The sequence below is a fragment of the Acanthochromis polyacanthus genome, chromosome 11, assembly GCF_021347895.1.
Source record: "Acanthochromis polyacanthus isolate Apoly-LR-REF ecotype Palm Island chromosome 11, KAUST_Apoly_ChrSc, whole genome shotgun sequence".
NCBI lineage: Eukaryota > Metazoa > Chordata > Actinopteri > Pomacentridae > Acanthochromis > Acanthochromis polyacanthus.
This window is the reverse complement of record NC_067123.1, coordinates 5,873,840-5,895,445: the sequence shown is the minus strand read 5'-3', so window position 1 is coordinate 5,895,445 and position 21,606 is coordinate 5,873,840. Positions and strand designations below refer to the sequence as shown.

At 40.8% G+C, this 21,606-nt stretch overlaps 1 protein-coding gene across 1 annotated transcript; it reads left to right on the top strand.

Annotated features, from left to right (window-relative positions):
- Positions 1–1,241: 1,241 nt before the first annotated feature.
- On the top strand, positions 1,242–21,407 carry eppk1 (epiplakin 1). Its single transcript, XM_051955513.1, is given in 4 exon segments — positions 1,242–1,383; positions 10,616–10,728; positions 12,186–14,843; positions 14,846–21,407. Coding segments are annotated over 2 exon segments (8,496 nt in total). The 5' UTR covers positions 1,242–1,383; positions 10,616–10,728; positions 12,186–12,199; the 3' UTR covers positions 20,698–21,407.
- Positions 21,408–21,606: the final 199 nt, after the last annotated feature.

Sequence of the window (21,606 nt, the reverse complement as noted above, 5' to 3'; positions counted from 1 at the left end):
TTTGTACAGCCCCCTTTTGCCAACAAAACAGCACCTAATCTTCTCCTATCATACGTTTTCTAAAATTTTCAATGTGAGAATATGCTTCTGCAATACAATTTGAGTTTATTTTAAGGCTTTCAACACATCTTAACCAGGGGTGCCAATAATTATGGAGGGCGCTGTATGTGAGTTCTGACTTACGGCGAAAATCAGCAGAATTCCGACTTAAGTCAAGACCCTCCTGTGCAGCCTGTTCAGAATGCGGTCACATGACATAGGCTGCACCAATGGCGTGGATTATCAGCTGCTAGCCCACAGTGATGCAGTTTTAGCTCATTTCATTTAGCCGCTAAGCAGAGCTTTGGCAGGTAGGTGCTAAGCTTCACAACACGCTATCAAACAGTAAGAGTTCCAGCTGGTGGTAAAACCAGGTACTGCAGCTACTTTATGAAGTACCCTCTATTTGGAACACAACAACAGCCCGGAAAACAGTCGCATAAGGTGTTAATTAGATGAATAATCTCTCTCTAATCTTAAAAACAGACAAAACATTTTTTCAAGGTGACTGCTTAGGTGAGTTTGTACTGTTCCCACACAGGATTAAGTGGGATTTCTTCATCACCTGTCGATGCGTTCACCTGCTTTTCACGCAGTTACCACCTTTGCATTAGTCAGCGGCTGTTAGTGTCGTCATTGTAACGTGATTCATGTCTTTGCATCTGGTTTTTGCAGCAAACAGCAGCTGTTTTCTGTGCATCTTGTCTGTTTTGTGACGCAGTTTGATTTTTAAATCGTTAGTGACTAAAAGACCGAGCCCCTCCGACCTGTGCTGGATTCTCTGCTTCTCATATCTGAAAACCCGCCAAACCTGAGAGTGGTTCTCATGCAGAGACGAAGTTCCCTGTAATCACAACCTGACTGGTTAGATAAGGAAGATAAGCGTCACTTCTTCCCTTCAGTGTGTGAAAAGAGAAATCATTAGCTGTGCATCAATAAAAGACAAAGCAGTCTGAAGTCCCTCATGTTCGACCAGAATCACCTCTGAGGCACATTAGAATCGGGTAAGTCACAATCTTTAATCCCTAGTGTTGGTTAAATACATCTCCTCACCTTTAGTACAGTGAGAAAGACGACTTTTGCTTGCTGTTATTGTTTCAGAGTACAATGAACTCCCTCTGAGGAAGTCTCCTGGAATTCCCGGCATCCTGAGCTCAGCACAAAGAGATCTCCGGTGGCTTTGACTTCTCAGCAGAGGAGGCTGTTCTTCAGCAGGGGGAGGTGCTTAACAGCTGGACCTGCTGTATATCTGACCAGGCAGCAGTTAGCAGAGTTGTTGGGATGTCTCAAACCAGCTGAGACCAACCTCTAAGCAGCGCTGACTTTCACACCCCGACACTTCAGGTAAGAGCAGAATTATTGTGCTTTCTTATGCTTGGTGGTGAAGTCATTTCTTTTATTTCCCTCTGAATGAAAAGCTTCTAAAGCTTTCTCTGTGGCTGAAAGTGTCATTTAATTTATTTCTAGTTGCATATTTAACACTGTAGCCTGCTTACGTCTGAGTGGAGCTGAAAAAGTCATGTTGAAAGTGAAGAAATAACTGTCCACTCTGCACTGCCGGCCAACACCCTGTGATAAAAAAGAGAAAGCAAACATTCCTCACAGATTACCTCTGACCGCAATTTTTAAAAAATTTTTTTACCCTACTTTTGAAATCTTTCCACAAGTCTGAACAGCGCGTCTACATCACCCGCTGGGTAGTTTACACAGTCACAATCCAAGATTTTCCACTTACAGCTACAAAACACAAGGTTATGCAACAACTACAACAACTACACCTCCTCATTTATCGGGATTTATTGCTGAGGGGTGTCAGGAATGCACTTCAATGATAACAGCCGATATGTTCAGTTTAGTTCAGTTCAGGTTATTTGCCATTTGCAGTAGAAAACCACATTGGAAAGAGGTGCAAGAAGCTCAAAGTGCACTGTCAACATCTAAAAAGACCAAATACAGGAGAAAATAGGACAGTGAAAAGGACAGAGAACAAATGCCACATAAAATACTTCAGAATAAAGCACTAAGATCCAATAAATAGTTAATAAGAAAATAAAAAAGCATATTAGAATCAAGGTGCATTATTTAGAGTCATCACAGCTTGTGATAGAACCTGCCATTTTTACTGTACGGGACCCAACAGTTTGCAGCTGGGTGTTGGTCCTGAGGTGGCTCTGTAGCTTCAGGCTTACAAGCAGACGGGTTATCAGCGCTTAAATCTGCTTGACACTCAGACAGATTCTTGGCTGACGAAAGTTAGAAGCCACATAACTCACTGAGACAAGTAGGTGAACTTTAACAACGGTTTAAACGCACGTCAGAGTCATTCAGCATTCTGTGAGAAAATCGGACTTTTTTTTGCACGCTCACTAATAAATCACTGTCAGCAGATCAGTTTCGCTTTCTGAGAGTTTGCTGTCAGAAAATATTTATTTAGTTCAGACTTGTTGAAAGAATAATCAGTCCTGAGTCGAACCAGAGCTGCAGTGGCAGGAAATGAAGTGACATATTTGATTAGTCATTTTTTATTGGAGTCATTTTTCAAGCTTGTAAAATGTCAGAATTTGCAGATTTTTCTCATTTACCATCAAAGTCAACTTTATATTTTGGTGGTTTTCAACAGTTGGTCCAACATTTGTTCTCACTTGTGTCGCTTGTCCACTTTTTGTCGCTTTGTATCTTTTTTGACTCATTTTTTGTCTCTTTTTTGCTTTTTTGTTTCATGTGGTTTGTCTCATTTTGTTTCTCACTTGTTGCTTTGTGTCTTGTTTTTGTAATATTTCGTCTTGTTTTTCTGTCTAACTTTTGGAGTTTGTCTCATGTTTTTGTCTTTTTTTTCTTGCTTTCGCCGTTTTGTGTTTCCTTTTTCTCTCGCTTGTGTTTTTGTCTTATTTTTGTCCTCTTTTGTTTTACTTTATTTGTTGTTTTGTGTCTTGTTTTTGTCTTTTTGTGTCTCATTTTTGTAATATTTTGTCTTGTTTTTCTTGTTTTTGTCTGACTTTTGTCGTTTTGATCATAAAGTAAAATTCCAGATACCTGTGACTAAATGTTTTGCAGTTTGTAGACACCTCAAATAGACAAAACAGACGTCACCTTAACACTAGAATGCCCACAGAGCAGACATTTGGCTTTTCTACCTATAAAACCCACAGAACAGACAGTTGGCTGGAAGGTTTTTAAGCTGGATGGACAGTTTTTAAATGTTTTATGGACTCATCAGTTGGTTAAAAGAAGATAAATCCTAAGTTGCAGCCCTAATTGCATCATAAATAGATTACAAACACATAATGGGCTGTAGTGTTTCTGTACAGGGTCATGTGCTGCGTTTAGTTTGGCTTTTATGATGCCTATAATCGGTTTACACGATCACAGAGCTGTTAAGTCAGTTATGCATTTGGGCGCTAAGGTCACGGTTATTGTTGTGCAGGACTGAATTGTACTGAGGGGTGTGTGTTTAATGCTACAGCCCTCATGTATGTAAATATGGAGGACTAAAGGTCAGAAACACGTCTTCACGCCGCCTTCAACTAACAAACACTTCATAGAATCCAGCAAAGTCACCAAAAGCACTGAGTGCATTTTACTGGACTGTCACGTTTCTGGACACGTTAGCCGTTTGCATCGTCTGCATTTGCTTTTTTTATGTTTTTCTGTATATTTGTCGGGCTGCTCAGTGGCGTAATGGTTAGCACTTTCGCCTTGCAGCAAGAAGATCCCCGGTTCAAATCCTGGGGTGGGCCTGGGATCTTTCTGCATGGAGTTTGCATGTTCTTCCTGTGCATGCGTGGGTTTTCTCCGGGTACTCCGGCTTCCTCCCACAGTCCAAAAATATGCTGAGGTTAATTGATAACTCTAAATTGTCCGTAGGTGTGATTGTTTGTCTGTATATGTAGCCCTGTGACAGACTGGTGACCTGTCCAGGGTGTCCCCTGCCTTCACCCGAGTCAGCTGGGATAGACTCCAGCACCCCCCATGACCCTAGTGAGGATAAAGCGCTGTATAGAGGATGGATGTATATTTGTCTTTAGTTGTATTCTAATATCATCTGCAGCAGGGGTGTCAAAGACGCGGCCCGCGGCCCAAAACTGGCCGCTTTCTGTCTCGCTTGTGTTTTTTATCTTGCTTTGTCTGAAATCTATCGTTTGTCTCATATTGTTTTCGTTTTGTTTCTCGTTTTTGTCGTCTCATGCTTCCTTTCTGTCTCGCTTGTGTTTTTTGTCTTATTTTGTCTGACATCCATCATCTGTTTGTCTCATATTTTTCTCGTTTTGTTTCTCGATTTTGTCGTCTCGTGCTTCCTTTTGGTCTCGTTTGTGTTTTTGTCTTATTTTTGTCATTTTGTGTTTTACTTTATTCGTTATTTTTGTCATTTTGTGTCCCTTTTTTGTCTTGCCTGTGTTTTTGTCTGTTTTTTTGTATCTTTGTGTCTCATTTTTGCAATGTTTTGTCTTGTTTTTGTTGTTTTTTGTCTTTTTTTGTCTGACATCTATTGTTTGTCTCATATTTTTTCGTTTTGTTTCTCGTTTTTGTCGTCTCATGCTTCCTTTCTGTCTTGTTTGTGTTTTTTGTCTTATTTTTATCATTTTGTGTTTTGCTTTATTCATTATTTTTTCTCGTATGTGTCGTTTTGTGTTTTTTGTCTCTCTTCTGTTTGTTTGTTTTTTGTTGTTTTTGTTTTCGCTGTTGTCAGTTTTTGTCTAATTTGTGTCATTTATTGTCACTATGTAACTTTTTTGCCTAATTTTATGTCTCTTTTTTTATTGTTTTGCGTCGTTTGTCTCATTTTGTTTCTTGCTTTTTTCGTTTTGTGTCTCGTTTTTGTAATATTTTGTCTGTTTTTTTGTCGGTTTTTTGTCCCTCTTTTGTCGTTTGTCTCTTGGTTTTTCATTTTCTTTGTAGTTTTTGTCTTTTTGTGTTTCCTTTTAGTCTCACTTGTATTTCTTGTCTTATTTCTGTCATTTTCTGTCTCATTTATATTATATTTTGTCTTGTTTTTTTGCCTGACTTGTCATTTTGATCATAAAGTAAAATCCTGTATCGTTCAGCTCAGATAGCTGTGACTAAATGTTGTGTTCTTTTATAGATAATCTGTGAACTGGAAGTTGTAATATGTAAACGATAAACTGAGGCATAGTATTGTTGAAATTGAACTTATTTTTCTTCAGCGAGTTTATGTTGTTAGTGATGTTTTGTAAAAAGGTAACATTTACATTTGCAATCCTTTTACTAAAGTGTAAAATGCATACAAGAAAACATTCCACCCTCAAACTTTGTGCAACATGATGGATTCTGTTATTTTTCTGCCAAGCCGGTGTGCAGCTGGTTTTATTCTTCATACATTTGTTTATTTATTTGTGACGCAGTTACAAAGAAACTCAACAAAGCAGCCAGTTGAACCATTCTGTGCTGCGTCCACAGATCCTGCAGGAAATGAAAGCTTTCATCCGTTAGATCAGCCTGAACTCTGCAGCTCTTCCTCCCTGCAGATGCTTGAAATGCAGGTTCATTTGCTCGGCACAACTAAGTGGAATTGTTAAGCATTATCGTTTATCATCACTCGTTGATGTTTAGCTGATATTCCTCTCAGGATGATGAAGCTGCTCAGACAGTCAGCCTAGCATTCGGTCATGTGGCCAGTCACAGCTGATCGACGTATGTAAACATACCAAAGGAGCAACAGGAGCCACAACTCAACCATGAACATACTCTAGGTGTGCTCTGGTGTTTGAATAAACACAACTCCGCCTTTGTGTGTGCCTAATAAAGGGGCCAACGGGTGTTTTTTTATTGCTCCTTAGAGTTCTTTTCCAGAGAAGGACAGGAGTATAAACTTTGATTACATTAACAACAGAGAACAATCCAGAAGCACACTAGCGTTCAAAAGTTTGGGGTCACTCAGACAATTTCATGTTTTCCATGAAAACTCACACTTTTATCCATGTGCTAGCATAACTGCACAAGGGTTTTCTAATCATCAATGAGCCTTTCAACAGCATTAGCTAACAATGTAGCATTAGAACACAGGAGTGATGGTTGCTGGAAATGTTCCTCTGTACCCCTATGGAGATATTCCATTAAAACTTTCCAGCTAGAATAGTCATTTACCACATTAACCATGTCTACACTGGATTTATCATTCATTTAATGTTATCTTCATTGATAAAAACTGCTTTTCTTTCAAAAATAAGGACATTTCTACATGAGCCCAAACTGTTGACCGGTAGTGTAAATGTTAATACAGACATATGTTCTGTTGTGTTTAAACATGTTTCCACTCTTTATGTATTTAACCATCACCTTCAGTGCAGGACGGTGGATTTACCTGTAAGTCCTGCAAACACTGAAGCTCTGTTAGCGGTGTGGAAACTCTTCAGCTTTCTGCAGCTGTTGCATTTGACTTCATGGTCTGATAAGCAAACTCACATGGCGCAATAAATGTAAAGTGAATGTTCAGCATCATTAAGACATTCAAACATTGACAAAGTCGGGCAGCAGCTGCAGAAAGAGATACCGAAGCACCGCAGAGCTGCTGCTGTTGTACAAACACGCAGGTTTTAGTTTGACTTACTGGGCCTGGAGCTGTGATGTCATCAACAGAAGATAATGACCTCACATTAAGCACACCTTTAGTCCACTGAGATTATACATGACAGCCTAATCTCAGGTGCTGAAGCTCATCAATATAACTGTACTACTTTCAGACTAAATCTCCACATGAACCAACAGTAGAGCCTTGTCCCAGATCCAGATTTACTCTCTCAGTGTAGGCTTACAGCAGCTTTGTGAAGTTGTCATGGCTGAGTTCCCCTCCACACCCTTTTTTTCCTTAAGAATGATTAGGTTTGCTCCTTCGGGCGACGCTGACATCATGCACAGCACAAAACAGTCACGTATCACCTGAACATCTGCACAGAGTCCTTGTTTTTTTACATAACAGTACACTCCTCACATTTTTTTATGCCACTGTAATAGACGTTTTCAAACTGGAATGTCATGAGACCTTTGTAAATGTTTCTTCAGCACAGTAGCTGCTCATGAGAGACTTGAAGATTCTGCCTCGATAAGTTCACTTCCTGTTTTTATCATTCTATGTTTATGCTTCAACGTTGGATTCAGATTAATCGTTTATGATAGATTTTCTGATTTTACTGATAAGCAGTGCAGTGAAATGCAAATGCAGATTATCACTGTGAAGTTTGGATTATGCTGTAGATCAGGGGTGTCAAACATGCGGCCCACGGGCCAAAACCGGCCCCACAGAGGGTCCAATCCGGCCCACAGGAGGATTTTATAAAGTGGAAAAATGACAGAGAAGACATTATAGCTGCTGTCCGGAGTTTGAATCGCAGCGTCTCCCAAAACACTGTTGGTCCCTCCCTCCCTCTGATTTCGCAAGATACCTAGTGACGCCCCTTTATTTGTGCACGCTTGTGATTATTTTTATTTTTATTTTATTAGTTTATTTCAACAGGGACAGTACACATTAATCAACATTTCTGTAAATGTACCAGTTTTAGCTATAAAGCTAATTTCCAACTGTAGTCCCTGGGCAGATGAAAATGCCAGCAACAACACGCTCGTGTATCCCTCTCGATGACGTTGTTTATCAAACTTAGTGCATTTACGCGTGTATATGTGTTACATTGTTTATTTATTTCTATCTAGAGTTCAGAATTGCATGACTCCTCTGACGAAGAGTATGTCCCAGACGCCCCAACATCTTCCTCCAGAGGTTGGGCATCTAAACGAAGCCGTCAGGCGGGCTATGGAGGCCGTGGTCGGGGAGCGACGCGAGCACCCCGAGCCAAAAAACATCCTGCAGTCTCTTGGCCTGACAAGCCGTGGGATTGGTAACTTTTCTGGAAGTTGCTGATCCCTGATGCTCTCTCCTCCACAAGCAAAACAAATGTGCGCGCGGTTGCGTAGTGCGTAGCTCGCCCACCTCTGCATGGGCTTGCTTGCTGTGCGCGTAACCGTTGATTGACAGCATGACAAAGCTGAAGCTCGAACTTGATTGGTCGGCAGCGACCGGCGCTTTTTGGAATAACATGGGGGTCTATGAGAGGAAGGCGGAGCTCAGGAATAAATTTTCATATCGCGTCATACTAACTTTATATTATAGTATCGAACTAGACTAACACATTTAAGCTTTGTTAAACAATGATACATAAATTGAAAACAAACGGAAACTCCAGACACGAGCTTTAAATGCAAATTGTAAATTTGTAAAACCATCAATTTGAAATAATTTCAAGACAATGACAAGTTGTTTGAATCATGAAGTTAAATATGATGTTGTTCATTGTTCTTTTGTCGATTTGTGTCTCATTGTTGTAATATTTTGTTTTTGTTGTTTTTTGTCTGACTTTTGTTGTTTGTCCCTTTTTTGTCGTTTTGTGTTTCCTTTTGTCTCACTTGTGTTTTTGCCTCATTTTTGTCATTTTGTGTTTTACTTTATTTGTTGTTTTCTTGTCTTGTTTTTGTCGCTTTGAGTTTTTTCTTCATCTCAACTGTCTCGCTTGTCTATTTTTTGTTGTTTTGAGTTCTTGCTTTTGCCATTTTTGTTTCGATTTTGTCATTTCTTCACATTTTTGTCATTTTATAAATTTTTGTCTCTTTTTTGTTGTCTTTTGTGTCGTTTGTCTCATTTTTTGTCATTTTGTTTCTCGCTTTTGTTGATTTGTGTCTCATTTTTGTAATATCTTGTCTTGTTTTTCTTGTTTTTTGTCTGACTTTTGTTCTTTATCCCTTTTGTTGTTGTTTTCTGCTTCCATTTTCCATTTCTTCTTTGCACCATTGATGGTAGCCCACTGGTGCCTTTATTAGCTTTTTGTTCAGGTGTGACAAGCCAACATGGTTTTAGGGTTGTAATTATATTGTCGCCTGTTGGCATGCTTGTTATGATACTTTACTCTTTTTAATGCTTTTTCACGTGGGCCGAGAGTTTCCTTGAGAAAGAAGTAGAAAACAAACATTAAAAACCATCTGTGTCAATGTTATTGTGTGAATGCCCCACGCCCAGCCATCTTCAATGTGGTCTTTTTTAACCCTTTAAGCTTCAGTCAATTCCAGCCGTTTTCAGTAGAAAAAATCGCTAATATTCTATTTTTAAATAAAAAAAATTACGAAAAATACAGGGAATATTGGACGCACATCGCGAGGTGCATTTCCTTGAAAACGACCGATTCGTGGATTTTATACCGACTTCAGGACATGTTTTGGACAAAATAGTTTACTGGCTTGTGTCATCTGATGTAAAAGGTTGGATTATGGCCGTTTTTTGTGGAATCTTTTTTTGTGTGTGTAATAATAAACCCGGAAATGTGAGTCGCGCTGTGTGCGTTGAAGCCGTGTATAGAGAACGGATGGATGAATATTTGTTTTTGTCGGACAAATGTGTTTTTCTCACCCGCTGTGGTAATCACATCTGAAAGTGGTTTATACCGGCGGATTCATGAGAATCTAAGCTTTCCATCGGCGTATAGTGTTTGTATAATCGGGTTTGCAGCCGTCGGACATTCTTGAAATTCCTATGCAAATTAGTAGGTGTACCGCCGGTGGTACACCTACGACGCACTGAAGCGTAAAGCGTTAAAGTGGTGGATACTGACTGAGTTGACCATGTGTAAAGTCTGGGGTTGCAGGGAAAATTAGTTTTAGAGTTAAAACTCCTAAAGAGAGTTGATTTTTGCATCATTTCTTATTTTTTGTTGTTGTTGTTCCAGTATGTGGCACAACGTTTTAAGTGCCAAAACATGAGAAATAATATAGCTGGAGTCCTGAGTTTGTATATTTCTGTCAAAGCAGAGTTATACCATTGGTGAACATATGTACATATTAATGAGCCTACAAAATTTCAGGACTCTAGCTACTTTTTTTCTCAAGTTATGGCACTTAAAATGCTGCTCCACAGATTTCCACAAAGAAAATGCTGCAAAATAGACATGGAATGACCTGTATGTGTTTTTGCATTTTAGAGGAGCTAGTGGTCTGGGAGGTGTGCTGTTTAGCTTTATGCATTTATTTCATAGTGTGTTAATATACCCACTGATAGCAAGATAGTAGCTTTTAGTTGATAATTTTATGCCACACTGTCTAGTACAGAATGTCTATCTGCTGGTTTTAACTCTTCAGTCTTTTTTGCTACGACATCAAATGAAAGTCAACTAGATGTCCAAAGTCCATCCTTTGCTGTCTGCAATAGAAAGCTCTCTGTGTTTTATTATTCATTATGTTTGGTTGCATGGTGTAGGGATTGCAATGAATATTTACTCTTACATAGCTTTTGTATTTGCAGTTGTCTCTGTTTAAGTCTTCCCATGCCTGTTGTTGCAACACTGGGCGTCTGTCTGTTCCAGTTTTGACACATTACATCGTGTCATGCCAAAGTAAATATGTGATGGTTGTGAAACATATCCAGGGACGAGCAGACAGTTCATTTCTTTTCCAAACAAAAATGTAACTTCAGTTACAGTATCTTTTTTTCACAGATCATAAAATAATGACGGTATCAAATCACAAGCTTAGTTTGATTAAGACAGAAGAGATAAAGATAAAATGTGCTGTTTTGTCTCTACAGGGACGGAGTTCGAAAGCCCAGAGGCTCTGACCATAAAAGATCAAGCACCTTTGTTCTTTATTCTGGATTTTGGAACGACCGGAAGGATCTGAAGCTGAGTCAAAAACTAAAAGGTTTGATATGCAGTTGGAACACTGACCGTCTACAGCAAGACCTATTTATTGGGTGTCATTCAAGTTCAGTTCTCTATAAAGAAAACAGAATATCTTTACTGCCATTATCACTGCCATTTCTTTAGACTGGCAATCTTTGAGGAAGTCACGGATAAGAGATAAAGATATTGTTTTACTTTTGTATTTTCCTGAAACCTAGTGGGGCTGAATTTGAGTACCATTCATTTATACATTTTACCTACAGTATTGTGCTCAAGTATTGGAAACATTTACCGGCCACTTTATTAGGTACACCTGTGAAATCCAATGCAATCCAATACAACAGCTCTGCTATAAATTTGACCTTTATAAAATGTCTACATGTTTAGTTTTAATGGACATCAAAAAGGTTACCACCCACTACAACCTCAATAATAGACATAAAGCAGGCCTTGTTTATGTCAACAAAATCTGAAAATGTGGAAGCTTTGCAAAACTTGAATTCATGGCAGAGAAGTTGTACTGGACTGCATTACATTTCACAGAAGCACTAGTATACAATCCTACAATTAGTGAGCAACTAACAACATCTATAGTGTCAAACATGTAGAATTAATTCGATAGCGCATTATGAGGGAAAACCAAAGATCTGTTAAACAACTACAAGAGAATATGTAAATATCAAAATGGAATCCTGCCCTGGTTGAAGAAAGTCTCAATAATTTACATATGATAAATACTTTAACAATTTTGTAAATGCAAAGAAACCTGCCATGTTATTTTGTGCATCCACATGTACAAATATATGGATATACACTACACACGCTTTTGTTGAAACTGTTCAAGAGGTGTCAACTGGAGGTAGGAGTTATCAGTGTTGCTGAACGTTATTGTGTTGTACCTGTCACTGTATTACACCACACAAATTATAACCGCCATAAATTGTATCTTCCAAAATGGCCACAAAGTTGAATCGAAAGTAGGACTAATTGCTGGATTTCTTTTTGCACAATATAAGATGGCACAAGTGTAACCTTCCACTACTTTGTGCTGCTTGATGCGTAAACTAGCAATAAATGCGTCTTGCCAGTGCAACACCTACATTTTAGATGCATTATGGGCAGTGCTAGTGTAAAGTAACGCTGGTAAAAACTATAATAAGAGATGAAGATGAGATAAAACTTTATTAATCCCTAGTGAAGTTCTTTTTTTAGATATTGCTCGGAAAACAACATAATTTAACGTGAATAAATGGGGCGACAAGTAGAAAAGTACAATACATTACTGAAAATAAAAATACCTGAGTTAAAGTAACAAGTCATTGGATGTTTTTATTAGGACTGCTAGCTAAATCAACGCTACACTCAGTTTCTATATAAGAAGTGTTGTTATTGATATAGAATATGTTTAATATTGCTTACAATACTAGAGATGCAATATCCAAACTAATCTAATCAATTTTTTTTCTGTTTACACAGCCCTCTAGGCCAAGATGCTTTCCAACAGTCGGGACCCGGAGGTAAAGCAAAATGGCTGCACAGAAGTCCACGGACCTGTGGCTGGCATATTCCTGGAGAAATCAAAGGAAAAGATGACGATATATCAAGCAATGAAAAAACGTTTGCTCAAGCCAGGGACTGCGTTAGCCCTGCTTGAAGCACAAGCTTCCACAGTAGGCATCGTGGATCCGATAAACAACAGAATACTTCCCGTTGCAGAAGCTGTTAAAGAGGGAGTAGTTGGACCAGAAATGAAAGAGAAACTTCTCACAGCAGAGAAAGCCATCAGTGGGTATGTAGACCCCTACACCAATCAAATAATATCTGTATTTCAGGCTATACAGAAAGATTTGGTCCCAAGAGATTATGGATTGAGGCTGCTGGAAGCACAGATAGCCACACGAGGCCTGTTTGATCCTGTCGAAAAGACGAATCTGTCAGTTGACTCTGCAATTCAGAAAGGTCACTATGAGAAAGATTTGCTCAATGACCAGATGTCAGAGCTCAAAGTGTTTTACGATCCAAGCTCACGAGAAAATCTGAGCTACCAACGCCTTGTAGAGAACTGCACCGTGGAGCCGGACACAGGCCTGCTGCTCCTTCCTGTCTGCATCACTTTCAAAGGTCTGCGAAGAGGCATTTCCTCCACCGAACTCCTCGCATCAAAGATCATTGACGAACAGACATACGATGATCTACAGAAGGGGAAGACCACAACGCAGGACGTAATGCTGATGGAAACAGTGAAAGAATACCTGGAAGGGAAAGGTAGCATCGCAGGTATTGCCATACTGTCATCCAATAAGAGAATGAGCATTTATCAAGCCATGAAGCAAGGCATACTGATGCCTGGAACAGCACTGGTTCTACTGGAGGCACAAGCTGCTACTGGGTTCATGATTGATCCAGTGGAAAATAAAAGGTTCACTGTGGATGAAGCTCTCAAGAACAAGCTTGTCGGCCCTGAATACCATGCCAAGCTGCGTTCTGCTGAGCGAGCAGTTACTGGGTACAAAGACCCATATTCAGGTGAAACTATTTCCCTGTTTCAAGCACTGTCTAAAGACCTCATTGTTAAGGAACATGGGATCCGCCTTCTTGAAGCACAAATCGCTACAGGTGGAATAATAGACCCAGTCAACAGTCACAGACTTCCCACAGAAGTGGCCTTCAAGAGAGGTTACTTCAATGAAGAGATGAACGCCATACTAAACAATTCAGGCGATGACACAAAAGGGTTTTTTGACCCAAACACAGAAGACAATCTAACCTATCTGGAGTTGATGGAGAGGTGTGTCACTGATCCTGTGACTGGACTGTGCCTCCTTCCTCTCATTGATAAGTCAGATGGGCGGAATTTCAGCTTCATTGATTACCTAACAAAGAAGGCTTTTCTAGAGGAGAAGGTGAAGGTGATGTATGGAAAGTACACTGGATTGACAGTTTCTCTGTGGGAACTTCTGATGTCAGAATACTTTGACGAAAACCAGAGGAAAGACATCTTTCAAAAATACAGAGAAGGGAAGCTCAGTATCAAGATTATCATTACAACAGTTCTAGAAGTGATAGAAAAGTCTGTGAAAACAACTGAAGTTGTCTTTGAGGGTATTAGGGAAACGGTTACAGCCAAACAACTTGTGGAGGCAGATATCATTAGTGAGAAGGTTCTGGAGGACCTGAAAAAGGGAAAAACCTCTGTGAAGGAAGTGGTAGAAGATGAAAATGTAAATGTGTACTTAAAGGGGAAGGGCAGCATTGCAGGCATTCTGCTTCCTGATTCTCGAATCATGACCATCTACCAGGCTAAACAGAAAGGAAAGCTGATGCCAGGAACTGCTCTGATTCTACTGGAGGCGCAGGCCGCAACAGGATTCATCATTGATCCTATTGGAAACAGAAAGTTTTCAGTGGATGATGCTGTTAAAGCAAAGATCGTCGGGCCAGACATCTGTCAAAAGCTGCGTTCAGCAGAGAAAGCAGTCACCGGATACAAAGATCCATATGATGGCACAACAATCTCTTTGTTCCAAGCAATGCAAAAAGACCTCATCCTAAAGGATCATGGAATTCGGCTCTTGGAAGCACAAATTGCCACCGGTGGAATCATCGACCCAGTGAACAGCCACCGCATTCCTGTCCATGTGGCCTATAAGAGGGGCTACTTTAATGAAGAAATGAATCAAATCCTGGATGATCCAAGTGATGACACCAAAGGATTCTTTGATCCCAACTCCCTTGAAAACTTGACATACTTACAGCTCATGGAGAGATGTGTGACAGACCCCAGTACAGGTCTATGCCTCCTGCCTCTTAAAAGCAAGAGCAGCAAAATCAACATAGATGATAATATGAGGGAAACATTCAAAACAACAACAGTTACTGTCAAGTATGGCAGGTTCAAGGGCAAGCACACAACACTGTGGGACCTTATCAATTCAGAGTACCTGTCTGAGGACAAACGACAGGAGTTTTTCAAACTCTTCAAGTCAAGGAAAATCACAATTGAGCAACTAATTGTCACCATTTTAGAGATTGTTGAGAGCAAGGAGATAAAACAGCAAGCAGGGCTGAACTTTGAAGGCCTCAGAGGAGAAATCTCTGTTGTGGATCTTTTGGATCTTGGAATTGTGGATGAAAAACATACAATAGTTTAGTCGATGGAAAGGTGACAAGCACTGATGTGATGAAAATCGACAGTGTGAGAACTTACCTACAAGGGACAAGCTGTGTAGCTGGATTGATATTACAACCCTCCAATCAGAAACTCAGTATCTATGAGGCACAAAGAACTGGCATTCTTACACCTGGCACTGCTCTTTGCCTCCTTGAAGCACAAGCGGCTACAGGGTTTGTTGTTGACCCTGTGAGTAACAAAAAACTCACAGTAGAAAAAGCTCTCAGAGAAAAGGTCATTGGTCCGCAGATGTATGAGAAGCTTCTGTCTGCAGAGAGGGCTGTCACTGGTTACACGGATCCATACACTGGTCAAAAGATCTCACTTTTCCAAGCATTGACAAAGGATCTTATTGTCAAGCAACATGGCATCCGTCTACTTGAGGCCCAGATTGCAACTGGTGGTATCATTGATCCCTTGAAGTGCCTTCACTTACCCCTTGAGGTTGCATACAGGAAAGGATATTTTGATGCAGAACTTAATCAGATCCTGACAGACCCAACTGATGACACAAAGGGCTTTTTTGACCCAAAGACAAAAGAGAATCTGACCTACATGGAGATGTTGGACAGATGTGTGAAAGATAAAGAAACTGGACTGTGTCTCCTGCCACTGAATGACAAACCAAAAGCTTCAGCAACAAAGGAAAAGACCTACACTGACAAGGAAATAAAGCAAGAGTTTGAAAAAACAACTTTGAGCATGTCTGTAGGGTGCTATTCAGGAAAATCTGTTTCTTTGTGGGACTTGATCCAGTCTCGGTACTTCACTGATGATCAGCGGCTTGACTTCATTGAAAAATACAGAACTAGGCAGATTACCACACAAAATATAATCACAAAAGTGATTTCCACGATTGAAAAACTCGAGAGTGAAACCCCCAAGATGACAATGGGCCTGAGAAAGCACGTTTCTGCACAACAACTACTGGATTCGGATATCATTGATGCAGAAACATTCAAGCAGGTGAAAGATGGAAAACTCACCTTTGAAACAGTAACTGAAGGTGAGCCTGTGAGTGGATACCTGAAAGGAACCAGAAGCATTGCTGGAATTAAGGTTCATCCATCCCAGAAAGTAATGAGCATTTATGAAGCAAAAAAGGAAGATCTGTTGACACCTGGCATTGCACTTGTACTGCTGGAAGCACAGGCTGCAACAGGATGGGTCATGGATCCTCTCAAGAACAAATTCTATGCTGTTGATGACGCTGCAAAAGAGAATGTAATTGGACCAGACGTACACGAGCAACTTCTCTTAGCTGAACGAGCTGTCACTGGCTATAAAGATCCATACACAGACGCAACAATATCACTGTTTGAAGCCATGAATGAACAGCTGATTCAAAGGCGTGATGGACTTCGACTTCTTGATGCACAAATGGCAACTGGAGGTATCACTGATCCAAATCAGAGCCACAGGCTACCTGTTCATGCTGCTATTAAAAAGGGATATCTGGATGAAGAAGTTCACAAACTCCTGTTGAACCCCACTGATGAGGCAAAGGGATTCTTTGACCCAAACACCAAAGAAAACCTTTCCTACCTTCAGTTGATGAATCGATGCGAGAAAGACCCTAAAACTGGGCTTCTTCTTCTACCACTGCATACAGAGGAATCTCATGTATTTCACACAGATGAGCAAGTAGAGCTTGCACTGAAGAACAAAACTATCACCATGAATGCAGGAAAATTTAAAAACAAAGACATTACAGTGTGGGAAGTGCTGCTTTCTGAATATATATCAGAACAAAAAAGGGAGCAGCTCATACAACAGTACAGGACAGGAGCCATGACAATAGATGAGATCATTGAAATACTGATGGTCATCGTTACAGAGGTGTCATCCAAAGAAAGAAAGTTCAAAGGGCTAAGAAAGCAGGTCTCAGCCAGTGAATTGTTTGAGTCAAAGATTATCTCAAAGGAACTTTTCACCCAAATTATACAAGGGGAAGTGACTGAGGAAAATGTTGGGAAAATGGAAACAATTCAGAAATACCTTGGAGCTACAAATTGTATAGCAGGTGTCAGAGTTGAATCTACAAAGAAGGTAATGAGCATCTATGAAGCCAAAAGCAGAGGTCTGCTGACTCCTGGTACCTCTCTGGTTCTGCTGGAAGCTCAAGCTGCCACCGGCTTTGTCATTGACCCGGTTAACAACAAGAAACTTTCCGTTGAAGAAGCTGTGGCTCAACGTGTGGTTGGCAGTGAGTGGAAAAACAAGCTGCTTTCAGCAGAAAGAGCAGTTACAGGGTACAAGGATCCCTACACTGGAAACACAATCTCTTTGTTCCAGGCCTTGCAGAAGGATCTCATTGTCAAAGATCATGGAATTCGTCTCCTTGAAGCCCAGATTGCCACAGGAGGCATCATTGACCCAGTTCACAGTCACAGAGTCCCCGTACAGGTGGCATACCAGAGAGGCTACTTTGATGAAGAAATGAACAAAATTTTATCTGATGCTGATGATGACACCAAGGGCTTCTTTGACCCCAACACTCAGGAGAACCTCACGTATCTCCAGTTGGTGGAGAGATGTATCACAGATCCCATCACAGGCCTCAGTTTGCTGGTCATCGTGAAGAAAGGCGAGTTTTATTTCTTTGTTGACGAGGCGACAAAACTGATTCTCAAATCGACAACAACAACCAGAGCAGGAGGGAAATACCAAGGAACAACGGTGTCTCTGTGGGATCTGCTCTACTCCAAATACATCACTGAGGAGAAGAGACGAGAACTTGTCCAGCAGTACAAGGCTGGAACAATCACAGTCGAAAGATTTTTGGAGATCATCCTGACCATCATTCAACAGAAGACCATAACAACTTCATCTTCCTCAATCGTCACATGCCCACCTCCTGTAGTAACAGTGGACAGCAACTCAACTAAAACTACCATCACGACAACAACAATCACAGATACCAGTCAAGTGGAAAACTTCCATGGAATCAGAAAAGATGTCACTGCTACTGAGCTGCTGGAATCAAAAATCATTGATGAGAGTCTCTACAAAGAACTTACAGCTGGAAAAGTCACAGTGACAGAAGTGAGTGAAATGGACTCAGTGCGCAAGTACCTTGAAGGAACCAACAGCATCGCAGGAGTGTACCTCCAGTCCACCAAAGAGACTCTGAGTATCTATGAAGCCAAAAGCAGAAGCCTGCTGACTCCTGGTACCTCTCTGGTTCTGTTGGAAGCTCAAGCTGCCACCGGCTTTGTCATTGACCCGGTTAACAGCAAGAAACTTTCCGTTGAAGAAGCTGTGGCTCAACGTGTGGTTGGTAGTGAGTGGAAAAACAAGCTGCTTTCAGCAGAAAGAGCAGTTACAGGGTACAAGGATCCCTACACTGGAAACACAATCTCTTTGTTCCAGGCCTTGCAGAAGGACCTCATTGTCAAAGATCATGGAATTCGTCTCCTTGAAGCCCAGATTGCCACAGGAGGCATCATTGACCCAGTTCACAGTCACAGAGTCCCCGTACAGGTGGCATATCAGAGAGGCTACTTTGATGAAGAAATGAACAAAATTTTATCTGATGCTGATGATGACACCAAGGGCTTCTTTGACCCCAACACTCAGGAGAACCTCACGTATCTCCAGTTGGTGGAGAGATGTATCACAGATCCCATCACAGGCCTCAGTTTGCTGGTCATCGTGAAGAAAGGCGAGTTTTATTTCTTTGTTGACGAGGCGACAAAAATGATTCTCAAATCGACTACAACGACCAGAGCAGGAGGGAAATACCAAGGAACAACGGTGTCTCTGTGGGATCTGCTCTACTCCAAATACATCACTGAGGAGAAGAGACGAGAACTTGTCCAGCAGTACAAGGCTGGAACAATCACAGTCGAAAGATTTTTGGAGATCATCCTGACCATCATTCAACAGAAGACCATAACAACTTCATCTTCCTCAATCGTCACATGCCCACCTCCTGTAGTAACAGTGGACAGCAACTCAACTAAAACTACCATCACTACAACAACAATCACAGATACCAGTCAAGTGGAAAACTTCCATGGAATCAGAAAAGATGTCACTGCTACTGAGCTGCTGGAATCAAAAATCATTGATGAGAGTCTCTACAAAGAACTTACAGCTGGAAAAGTCACAGTGACAGAAGTGAGTGAAATGGACTCAGTGCGCAAGTACCTTGAAGGAACCAACAGCATCGCAGGAGTGTACCTCCAGTCCACCAAAGAGACTCTGAGTATCTATGAAGCCAAAAGCAGAAGCCTGCTGACTCCTGGTACCTCTCTGGTTCTGTTGGAAGCTCAAGCTGCCACCGGCTTTGTCATTGACCCGGTTAACAGCAAGAAACTTTCCGTTGAAGAAGCTGTGGCTCAACGTGTGGTTGGCAGTGAGTGGAAAAACAAGCTGCTTTCAGCAGAAAGAGCAGTTACAGGATACAAGGATCCCTACACTGGAAACACAATCTCTTTGTTCCAGGCCTTGCAGAAGGATCTCATTGTCAAAGATCATGGAATTCGTCTCCTTGAAGCCCAGATTGCCACAGGAGGCATCATTGACCCAGTTCACAGTCACAGAGTCCCCGTACAGGTGGCATACCAGAGAGGCTACTTTGATGAAGAAATGAACAAAATTTTATCTGATGCTGATGATGACACCAAGGGCTTCTTTGACCCCAACACTCAGGAGAACCTCACGTATCTCCAGTTGGTGGAGAGATGTATCACAGATCCCATCACAGGCCTCAGTTTGCTGGTCATCGTGAAGAAAGGCGAGTTTTATTTCTTTGTTGACGAGGCGACAAAACTGATTCTCAAATCGACTACAACAACCAGAGCAGGAGGGAAATACCAAGGAACAACGGTGTCTCTGTGGGATCTGCTCTACTCCAAATACATCACTGAGGAGAAGAGACGAGAACTTGTCCAGCAGTACAAGGCTGGAACAATCACAGTCGAAAGATTTTTGGAGATCATCCTGACCATCATTCAACAGAAGACCATAACAACTTCATCTTCCGCCATCGTCACATGCCCACCTCCTGTAGTAACAGTGGACAGCAACTCAACTAAAACTACCATCACGACAACAACAATCACAGAGACCAGTCAGGTGGAAAACTTCCATGGAATCAGAAAAGATGTCACTGCTACTGAGCTGCTGGAATCAAAAATCATTGATGAGAGTCTCTACAAAGAACTTACAGCTGGAAAAGTCACAGTGACAGAAGTGAGTGAAATGGACTCAGTGCGCAAGTACCTTGAAGGAACCAACAGCATCGCAGGAGTGTACCTCCAGTCCACCAAAGAGACTCTGAGTATCTATGAAGCCAAAAGCAGAAGCCTGCTGACTCCTGGTACCTCTCTGGTTCTGTTGGAAGCTCAAGCTGCCACCGGCTTTGTCATTGACCCGGTTAACAACAAGAAACTTTCCGTTGAAGAAGCTGTGGCTCAACGTGTAGTTGGCAGTGAGTGGAAAAACAAGCTGCTTTCAGCAGAAAGAGCAGTTACAGGGTACAAGGATCCCTACACTGGAAACACAATCTCTTTGTTCCAGGCCTTGCAGAAGGATCTCATTGTCAAAGATCATGGAATTCGTCTCCTTGAAGCCCAGATTGCCACAGGAGGCATCATTGACCCAGTTCACAGTCACAGAGTCCCCGTACAGGTGGCATACCAGAGAGGCTACTTTGATGAAGAAATGAACAAAATTTTATCTGATGCTGATGATGACACCAAGGGCTTCTTTGACCCCAACACTCAGGAGAACCTCACGTATCTCCAGTTGGTGGAGAGATGTATCACAGATCCCATCACAGGCCTCAGCTTACTCCCGTTGCACAAGTGAAGTTTCTTTTACTGTAATTATCTCGATTTTACAGTTTGCTCTTTTTCTGTCTTAGTTACAGAAAGTTTTTCTAAGTTACTGAAGAAATCTGGAGAGACAAATTCAAATTGTCAGCTTTTTATCGCTGCACAGTGAGCAACAAATGAATTATTTCAAACTTTCTATGCAAATACATGCCAAAATATGGATATTTGCTTAACATTTAAAGCCAGAATGCATATAAATTATTGCAGTGAAACACCAAACTGACTTGCAGCCATTTTTCACACCCAAATGAATGTGCTGCACTAAATTACACTTTAATGCTTCTCGTCCTACCTGTTTGAGATGCTAATTGCCTGCTGTGAAGAACACCTAAAATATATGTAACATGGCGCTCTCAGTCTGTTTGTTCTTATCTTATTCTGATCTTCTTTGAGTACACTGTTTGTATGTTATACTTGTTTTTCCTGGTTCAATGTTATTTCATGTTATTGTAGAATCTGGATTTGGTTGTTTTTACAGTGCAATTGTAACTGGATTGGCTTCAGCTAAATCTCCTCTCTTTTAGAGGTCGGACAGATAAAGGTTTTATTTTTGGGATAAAGACTTTTCTTACTGAAATCTGTTGTTTCATAACTAAGTCAAATATGAATGTAATTTTCTTGGGCATGGTTGACTGTTGCTGGAACAGTCGAGTTCTTTTTTCTAATAAAAGGGTGAGAAGAATAGTTCTTTTGTCTGTTTTCTGTTGTTTATTTTCACATTTTGGTTTGAATAACTACGTTTTTGGACCGATCACACTGAAGAAACACTTACTGAACGAGAATCCGTGAGCTGGGAAACTTTTAGAGCTATTTAAGACATCCATATTACTTCTAATTTAGCAATAAAGCTAATTAAATATGTAGGTTTGTTGCTTTTACTAAA